The 9,941-nt window shown below is 35.5% G+C and overlaps 1 protein-coding gene across 1 annotated transcript; it reads right to left on the bottom strand.

Annotated features, from left to right (window-relative positions):
• Positions 1-1,388: 1,388 nt before the first annotated feature.
• LOC115724606 (21.7 kDa class VI heat shock protein) lies at positions 1,389-2,705 on the bottom strand. Its single transcript, XM_030653922.2, has 2 exons — positions 2,161-2,705; positions 1,389-1,878 (listed from the first exon to the last, which is right to left on the bottom strand). The coding sequence occupies exons 1-2, from the start codon at positions 2,510-2,512 to the stop codon at positions 1,565-1,567; spliced, it is 666 nt and encodes a 221-aa protein (XP_030509782.1). The 5' UTR covers positions 2,513-2,705; the 3' UTR covers positions 1,389-1,564.
• Between the last annotated feature and the right edge of the window lie 7,236 nt (positions 2,706-9,941).

The following is a 9,941-nucleotide window of genomic DNA, read 5'->3' as shown; positions in this document are numbered from 1 at the left end:
ACAAAAGTTAACTTATCTTTAATTTTATAATTGTTATTAGATTTTAAACTATTTTTTTATATAAATTTTAATTTTAAAAAAATATAACTAATGACTTGAACTAATTTGGAACTGACATATTGATTTGACACTTAAAGTATTAAAAATAAGATTAAGTGTAGAATTACGTCTAATTAGATGATTCTTACTCTTTTTAATTAACTGAGACTATGTGTGTAATAATTTTAAATTATAAACTGTTTTTCTATTCAAAAAAAATTATACAGATCTAAGGCCCGTTTGGCACAGCTGTGCTGTGGGAAAAAGAAATTGTAGTTTTGCTTTGAGAAAAAGCAGCTGCAGCAGAACTGTAGAAAAAAGTTGAGTTGAGTGTTTAATAAACTATAAATTTCAAAGTACTGTGAGTTTTAAAATCTATTATAATAATAATGATAATGTTATAATCTAATTTATTATAATCACAAATATGTAAAATATAATTTTACATCATATTTTATTTTCTATATATTTTTAATTTTTTTGCAAATATAAAATTATATGCATTTGATAAAAATAATTTATAGTATTTTTTTATTATATTTTATCAAATAAAATAAGTTAGAAACTCAAGTATATAAGAACAATTCTAGGTTGATGTTGTTTGTTAATATTAAAATAAAATATAAATCATATTTTTTTTTTAAAAAAAAATAATAGATTTAATAATTATTTATTTTATTATAATTAGTTTATTTTAAATATTTTATATTTTTAAATATATAATATATAAGTAAATATAGTTTTAGAAAAAAAAATTATTATCGTATTTTAATCAAAACATCTTTTTTAAAAAGTTGGGTTAGAGCAGATTTAGCTTTTAGCTGTAGTTTCTCAAAAAATTCTTCAAAAAGCTATTTTTTAACTGCTTATCAAACACATTTTTATCACAACTTTTTCAAAAAGCAGCTTTTAACTTTTTTCAAAAGCTGTGCGAAACAGGCCCCTGATAGACTAATGTTAAGAAAAAAAAAAGACTCGGAAGCCTCTTAGGCTAAAGGGCATGAGGCAACTCAACTACCTTACCTTAAAGAAAGTCCTACGTGACATCTCATAATTTTTTATATTGTTTATTAAATTAAAATATATAAAATAAAATATTAAAATAGACAAATAACAATATACTAATTTTTATGATATTTGGCACCTGAAGATACCTCATAGCATTTATGTTATTTATATGATAAGATAACTGTGAAACTTTATAGAAGCACCTTAAATCAAATGTGGTTAATTGTAATTAGAAGATCTATTATGATTATGGAGAATAGAGAATAAACGTTTCTAAATTTCTAGAATCTAATATTTACATGGTGTTGTAATATAAAAAATAACATTCATATAAATCAATATTTGTTATTGTAAATGCCTTAATAATCTCTTATTAGGCATTCTTGTAATTATGTACCAACAGTTAATTAAGATAGCAGTTAATTATTTTGTCTTTTTTATAATTATAATACACTTTGCAATTAAGCATATTAAAAGAAGCAAAGTAATAAGATAACAATAATAAAAGGTTTTATACTTACACCGCATCAGATTTTTTTGTACTCATCACATCATTCGCAAGAGTATTATTATTGGGCTCAAAATCCAAAATTTTCTTAGGAATTTTAATCTCCAAAAGTGTGTCGTTTGTCAAATAAGCCTCAATTTTTCTCGAATCTGCATCATCAGGCAGCTCAAGCCTCCTAACATACCCATATTCCCACCAATTCCCACTCCTCCACTCTTTATTAATAGTCATGCTCTGTTGTTGGCTCCACACACCACTCACCTCCACAGCCTTCTGCTTTTCATTATACACTACTTGCACACTATTCTTCCCAACCCCAATTCCTGTTCCAACAATAAGAAAATAAAGAATATATAATCTAAAATACCCTTTTGAATATTGCTCATCATATATTTCAACAGGCTAGAATCCACTACACTTTCGGGTGTGGTGTGGCATATAGCTAGACTAGAAGTAGAAGGGGAGGGGACCCCATCTTTCACAATTTTTTTTTTCTTTCTTTTTTAATTGTTTTCAGTAATTGAGAGTCAAGGGACAAAACCCATATTTTAGCTATCGAGTGTGACAATATTGAAAAAGAAAAAGTATAGTATTATAGTAGTTACCTGGTATATCTGCTTTGAGTACATAATCTTGGTCATGAGGAGTTCGAAACCAATCGACAGTAGTTTGTCCTAAGCTCCGGAGATTAGACAACAAGATATCAGAGTCGAATTCCCAAAGTGGGAAAGCATCGGAAGGATCAAAGAATTTGCCAAACAAGAAAGGACTGAAGAGTGAGCCATCACCAAACACGTTGTTGATTTTTATTTTTGTGTTATTATTATTATTATTACAAAATAATAAGAATCGTTTGAACACATCTTCTCGGAGTGCAACGCACCATTTCTTTGTCGTTTGATCCTCTCTAATAACCTCTATGCTCTGTCTTCGTGTATTACTACTACTACCGCTCATTTGATAATGATGATGTTCAAGGCTCTAGGGAAGAAAAAATAAAAGTTTTGAGAACACTTTTGATTTGAGAATGCGATGGAGAAAGAGTTTGTGTGGTATATTGCTTCTTATAGTGTAAAGATAAGCTTTGTGAGAAAGATTTTTTTTTTCTTTAGAAAAAAAGGAATAAATTCTCTTGGAATTAATATTTGGAGACTTGGGCTGTAAAGCTAGGAACAAGAATATATATATTTTTAATTTAATTATATTGGTCAGAAAGAGAGAAATAAGCGAGATGTGGCAAACTTTAGGGGAATTGATAGTTGCATGCACTTAATTTAAATCCATCATTGAATCTAACTAAATTATATGTTTATTCCTTCTTGTTATCTACCATATAGATTTCCTTGTTCACTAGTCTTAATATCTTTAAAGTTTAAACAAATAAACGTTGGGATTTTTTTTTTTAAAAAAAATTAAAAATAAACGTTGGCAGGGTTTTTTTCATTCCTAGAGTGTGAGCCCGTCAATGAGTTTGGAGGCACAAGCTCCCCTCATTATTTATGAAATATGAATGGCACATCATTTTTTTCTCCCTCACCCCATTTTTCACTTAAACTCCTCATAAAATTTAGAATTTTTTTTTAAAAAAACCATCTTTTTTTTTGACAAAAAGATATGCATCTCATTCATGTTTGGATAAATTATCCACCAAAATAGTTTGAAAAGTAGTAGGGACAAACCCCCCATCATAGCCATGACTTGGGAAAGAACAAACAATTGTCGCCAACCAATTGGCTGTCTTGTTCGCTAATCGTTTAACAAAAACACAAGAAACATTATTAAGATCAGACATTAAAGTACAACAATTAGAATAAATAGCTAAACCAAAAGGAGACAATAAAGAAGCTGAACTATACAAGGCATCAATGATGCTTTTACAATTCGACTCAACAACAACTTGATCTAGTTTAGTCTAGCTCAAAGCTTTCTTCAACTCAATTGCCTCCGCCAAAAGAGGAGAGACACGACTAGACAATTTTTTAGACCAATGATAAAGGAGAGCTCCATGATGATCACAAGCCAACCTTCCAATCCCAAAATAAAAACCCTCAGAAGTGAGAGAGGCATCTACATTGACTTTAATCATATCAATAATGAAAACCGATTAATGCTCTACACGAACACAAGGACCGGAATCTATTCTGTTTGCAAAATTTTCATGAGCAATCTTCCATTGATTAAAGTGTTGACCTCGCTTTTAGCCAACGACAGTGAGTCTAATTTAGTAAGCGATAAGTAGTTTATAACGATTGATATATAGTAAAGCAATATAAAGACACAGGAATTTTATAGAGGTTCAGCCTCGAGCAGTTCGGTAATAGCCTAATCCTCGTTATTTGTATTAACTCAAGAACAAGGAGAAAGATTCCTTTTCTTATAGCTCTTACAACAGTATCTCTGAATATGAATTCTTAGATAATATCTCTTATGTAAAATCTTTCGACCAGAATGTTTTCGACCCTTTGCCCAGTGAACATGCATCATTATTTATAAGGCTATGAGCTTGGAGAGGAAGTATTTCCCTTCTCGTTATAATGGATATAAGCATAAAGATTGCATAATAAATACAGAATACACTGCTCGTGAGATTTGGACAGCTTGCTATATCTCTGCAATCTGATCCCCAAGTTATAGGGATTTCTTTGATGACTCATGATGCGAAAGCTGAATTCGCTAAGTGTTGGTCGCTCTGCGCGGATTGCTGATCGTTTTGCTTCGAGCATGCATACGAGCAGGGGCGGAGGCAGGATCAAACAACAGGGGGGCCGTTTACTTTTAATATTTTTTTCAATTGTTTTTCACTTTATTTTTGTTAATTCCAGTTTTTATTTTAATTTATATATTTATCTTTGTTCTAGTAAATTTTTTATATAATTGTTTTTTTAATATTTAAAATATATTTTATTTTTAAATATGTATTCATAATGTATAACTAAAAATGTAATTTACGGCAAAAAAAAATTAAGTAGATTTATTTTAGCTTGTATAATTAATATATCACTTTCAAGAAACTTTAAGTGAAAAATAAAATTTTAATTTTAAAATGGACTTATCATTAAAACTAAATAATTTAAATATATATCTATATATATATATGACACTAGTATCAAATGATAATTAAGCATATCGAAAAGGTTTTTTTTAGAACAAATTATTAACCTATTCTTAATCAAGTAAAAATATAAAATAGACACAGATAAATAATAGTGGCGTAGAAATTTTTATTAGTCCACTATAACTTTGACAACTCTTAGGTGTCGTTTAGTTGAAGGTAATGAAATAAAATGGAATAGAAAGAAAACAATCTTCATTCTATTCCCTTATTTGGTTGCATAGTAAAGTATTAGAATGTCATTCCAATGGAATGACCTTTCCAACATTTTGGTAGAATGACTATTCTATTTTAAAATGGAAGGAAATACCAATCTAATGCATGATGAAAAAAAGTAATAATTTTTTCATTAATTTTTTTCTGTTTTTGAAATTTAGTTCCATTTCATTTCTATACTTATTGCCACTCTCATTACTATTTTTATATTTTCATTCCTCTAGCCAAATGCCACCTTAATAAAATACTTAAAATTTATCATATATATTTATTATTTATTTATTTATTTTTATTTTGAATTAAAGGGAGAGGGTGCCATGAGGGTAACATATTAATCAATAATATCTACTAGTGACTTGCGTGTATATATATATCTTCATATTATTTTATTTTTGTATAATGTAAAGGTGAGCATACACGTATATTTAGAAATGTTTAGGGGGGCCAGGGCCTCCTCTACTCCTACGGTGCCTCCGCCCCTGCATAAGAGGCATCCTGTTCGGACTATATTCTCTGAGCAGATACTCGGAGTCGATTTCATGTGTCACCATCATGCGATGCCACGTCAGAGTGTAAAAATTGGGATAACATTTGCCCCCCAAGTCTGTACGGGACTTCCAAAGTTGCGTGTAGACTTCATCCGAGCTGCCTTTGCATGTGGATGGGTGACACGTGTCAAGCGTGTCTGTTCGCGACTCGATGTGAGGCTGACTGGGTGTCCCTTCGGTTTTCAACTAATAAATGCTTTGACAAGTAATATTTCAAGATCCGATTTTCTCTCACCACGGTTGACGGTTGCACTTGATTATTTTTTATTTCCCAAATTCGCTTTTATGAGGGGGAACCGAGGCATCTGAGGTTCTTTTGAAATGATTACCCCTTTTCGTTGTTTGCCTATAAATACAAGTGAGCATTTGTACACAAACTCATTTTCACCAACCTTCCTTGCTAAGTAAGTTCAGAGTGAAAAGAGAGATTTTTTGGCTTCATGTTTGCTAAAGTGCCTTCATCAAAAATGCTCGTTTGGCTTGGCGTTACCTGAATCCAGACATCTGGTCCTTGAGTAAGTTCTCGATTTCCTTTATGGTTACTTTGCATGCTTACTTTTTGAATGCACCTTCGACTTTGCTGTAGAAGATATGTAGGAAACCCTAAGTTTAGAAACTCTGTAATTCTCCTTGTCATGGGTTCACGCGATTGCACCGTCCGTAGTGTTTGCTTTTTGAACTGCATAATGCCTGTCTTTCATCTCGCTTATTCTAAGCTTCATGAATTTTTTCGCCCTCACTCGAGAAAATTTAAACTTCCTGAGTTTTGACTTTTTGTTGAATATTCTTTTTTTTTTAATCTGTTGAGTACTCCTGGTCTGCATCTTTGCTTATTTTAACGTTTGATATTCTGACCAAACACTCATCTTGTGTGTTGTCTTTTGTAGATGAACTCAGGTGAGTTTTGGGAGAGCGAACATCAAATCGACCAGGACTTGCTTCAACTCTTGCACGAGGACCATCCTCGTCTCTATTCTAGCCCACCTTCTTTGAGTGAAAGGCATTCTTCCTTAAGTCTTTCGTCTAGCCATAGAATGATGGCTCGTACCAAAAAGACAATGCGTATGGTTTACGCTTCTAACCCTCGAGTGGCTCGGCACGCCACTTTACCCATCGTCGAACAAGATCCAACCGTCCAGGAGGAGGGGGATCATGAAGGGGACGCTGATGTCTAGGAGATTGAAGAGAAGGACGATGTCCGTCCCAGCAGTCTCTCCGAGGCAGAGGGAGTGGAAGAAGTTGCACCCCCAAGCTACGGGGGAAAAATGAGGCTGGGGAGCAAGTCGATGCTGATGGCGACGTCCTGGTTGAGGGCGTGGACTACGTCAGTGAGGAACTTACTGCTACGGTTCCTCATAGAAGGCAAGGTACCTTGGGTGCCAGGTTGGTGAGCCTTCCGTCCAAGGTTACTGAGGCACACCTGCGGGTTCTCGAACAGGATGGCTACCTAGGCGAATTGGATTGTTACATTCCCGCCCATAATAATCGAGCCACAAACCCTAAAAGGGGGACGTGTGCCTGGTCAGGTGCTCATGCCCAGCAAGGGGCATTGTTGCCTTTGCACCCGTATTTTAAGAATGTGGCGGACTTCTTTCACCTCTGTCCGACCCAGTTCACTCCCAATGGCATTAAGTATCTGTCTGCCCTCTTCGTTCTCTATGCCTCCCAGAATTGGGACATGCCTTCTCCCCTCGAGGTTAGCTGGTTTTTTTATTTGAAGTCCACCCCTAAACAAGGCAGGTCGGGGTACTTCTATTTCTCTCAACCAGACTTCAAGTGGTTGACGGGCACTGGGGATCCGGCCATCAGCAAAATTGGGCATTTTGTTTATGAGTACTTCATGGTGGATGGCATGGGCACCGCTCACACTCGGTTCCAACAGATCCCTACATATCACCGTCCTCCCCTCACTCTTACTCTTAAGGATAGAGCTCAAGAGCTTGCCTAGTTGTCGGGGGATGACCGAAATATCATCTAGTTGACCTCCGAGGACAACTTTGTGAAGTACGGGCTCTATCCGAAGGATTTCATTCCTAAGCCAGTAAAGGGGAGGAAGAGGAAATCTGGTGCTGGACGGGCTGAGAGAGCTCATCACGAGGATGAACTCATTCAACTTAAGCGTGAGGCTAAGTTGAAGGGAGGTGCAAGGGCCAAGCAATATGCTCAGGAGCCCTTGAATCCTGAAGATGAAGCTGAGGAAGAGCAGGTGACTCCGCTCAAGAGGAGGAAGAAACTTCCGGCCCAGCCCAGGCCCATTGAACATGAAATTCGCATTAGGGAGCCCAGTTCACCTGCTCAGCAACCTTCTCCCGTGCTCGGAAAAGGGAAAGCTGTTATGGCCGAGATAAGAGGCTTGTCAAGTGATGATGGACTTTTAAGTCTTGCTCGGGAAATCGTATTGCATACTACTTCGTCTTGTTTTTAAGCTTCTTGACTATTATGCTTTATGTTTCTGATGTCTGTTTTCTCTAACCATGTTGTTTTTATTCCGTGCAGACATGTCTCAAAAGATGCTCGATGCTCTTAAGAAGAGGGTTGGAGGAAGCTCAAGCGCATCCCCTCCGGCCAAGAAATCCAGGGGCGGTGAGGGGACCCCTTCCAAGGAAAAGGCACCTACCGGGGAGGTCATCGACCTTTCCGAGGAGCTAACTGTTGCGAACCCATCCATTCCAAAAGTTGCTAAGTCCAAGGATTCTCGAGGAGGGAGTTTGGACAGGCCTGAGCAACCAAAAGGTGGATTCGAGCTGATGCGGGCTCCTACTCCACATTTGCCAATGCTTTCAGAGGCCAAGAAAGGCAAGGAGATGCTCGCCCACTACATAAACTGGTTAGTTCCTTAGGTTAGTGAGCAACTGGCCGGTGTTGACAACAACTCTTCTTTGGAGCTGCTGATGGGAGGAGTCTTGAAGGAATTCACAAGGGTAAGTCTTTCTTGACAGTTTCCTTTAATCTTCTTTATTTGGCTCGGATTCTAAAGTTTTTTCTTTGCGCAGGCTGGTCTGAAGTTGGCTTACACATACTCCCGAGCTAAGTCTGCTGCTTCCAAGAACTCGGCTCTGTCCAACACCATGAGGGCAGAGGTGGACTTGGCCAGGAAGGACGCTGATGACGCCAGGGTGGAACTTGGAGCTGTTCGGATGGAGCTGGGTGAAGTCAACAAGAAGTTTTTACCGCTCAGAAGAAAATAACCGAGTTGACTAAGGATCTCGAGGCTTCTGACCAACTTGAAGAGACCATCGAGACCTTATTTGTAGAAGTGAATAGCCTTCAAGATGAAAGGACGTCTCTGTTGGGTTTTATGCCCTAAATAAAACTCATTTCATATAATCAGATTTACTTATTAATAAAGATCAGAAATAACATTTTATGTTGCATGGTTCACATGATTTATTTCATGATTATATGTATATAATGTATGAATTCTTTTTTAAGTCCAGAACATATGAATTTGATAAGATTATAGTGTTGTCAGCACAGTGGAATATAATCTTTATTATATGTTCAAAAGTTTATTCCCTGATTTGTCAAAACACTAGATTTAGACTAACATGGTATAATCAGCGATAGGTATTCTTACACCTTGGAAAAGTGTTATGTCCTTTCCAGGACATTGGCAAAGTTTACCAGTATCGGTTGTATGGAGTATACATCGAAAGGGACCGATATTGAACTTTGATTAGATATATTAAAACTTACCGTAATATCTATTCAATTCAATATCACCTGTTGATCCTAGATCAAATGATCTCAATCCTGATATGGTTAGGCTCAATCTCAAGAGTGTTATTCGTGTTCTTTGATTTGTTAAGTTAAGCCTACTTTTGTGTTAGGGTGATACTTACATTTTGGGAACACGGTAATGCAATTGAGTGGGAGCGCTAACATAAATATGGAATCTATAGCTTCTATTTGGAAAATAGAAGTAAAGGATGATTTCCTTCGAGCTTAACCAAACGAAGATAAATGGTGGAGATCTCATTTCACTTAGGTGAAATATCATTTATACAGGGTTAAGTGTTTTAAGGATAAAACACATTGTAGGGTGTTACGGTAATTTAATCCCTTTACAGTGTAAATCATCTATATAGAGGATCATTGGTCACATTAGGGTTATAACAATGGATAACTAATGACGTGTCTGTTGGGTTTTATGCCCTAAATAAAACTCATTTCATATAATTAGATTTACTTATTAATGAAGATCAGAAATAACATTTTATGTTGCATGGTTCACATGATTTATTTCATGATTATATGTGTATATAATGTATGAATTCTTTTTAAGTCCAGAACATATGAGTTGGTTAAAGATTATAGTGTTGTCAGCACAGTGGAATATAATCTTTATTATATGTTCAAAAGTTGATTCCCTGATTTGTCAGAACACTGGATTTAGACTGACATGGTATAATCAGCGATAGGTATTCTTACACCTTGGAAAAGTGTTATGTCCTTTCCAGGACATTGGCAAAGTTTACCAGTATCGGATGTATGGAGTATACATTGGAAT

Source organism: Cannabis sativa, chromosome 6 (genome assembly GCF_029168945.1).
Source record: "Cannabis sativa cultivar Pink pepper isolate KNU-18-1 chromosome 6, ASM2916894v1, whole genome shotgun sequence".
Classification (NCBI taxonomy): Eukaryota; Viridiplantae; Streptophyta; class Magnoliopsida; order Rosales; family Cannabaceae; genus Cannabis; species Cannabis sativa.
The sequence above is the reverse complement of the archived record's forward strand: the minus strand, read 5'-3'. Positions and strand labels throughout refer to the sequence as shown.

What these genes read in the sequence shown, in the direction of transcription:
- LOC115724606 (XM_030653922.2), bottom strand. Translation starts at nt 2,512, where the DNA reads ATGAGCGGTAGTAGTAGTAATACACGAAGACAGAGCATAGAGGTTATT. An exon ending in ACTCAAAGCAGATATACCAG is followed by an intron (nt 1,879 to 2,160) that starts GTAACTACTATA and finishes TTGTTGGAACAG; the next exon opens with GAATTGGGGTTGGGAAGAAT.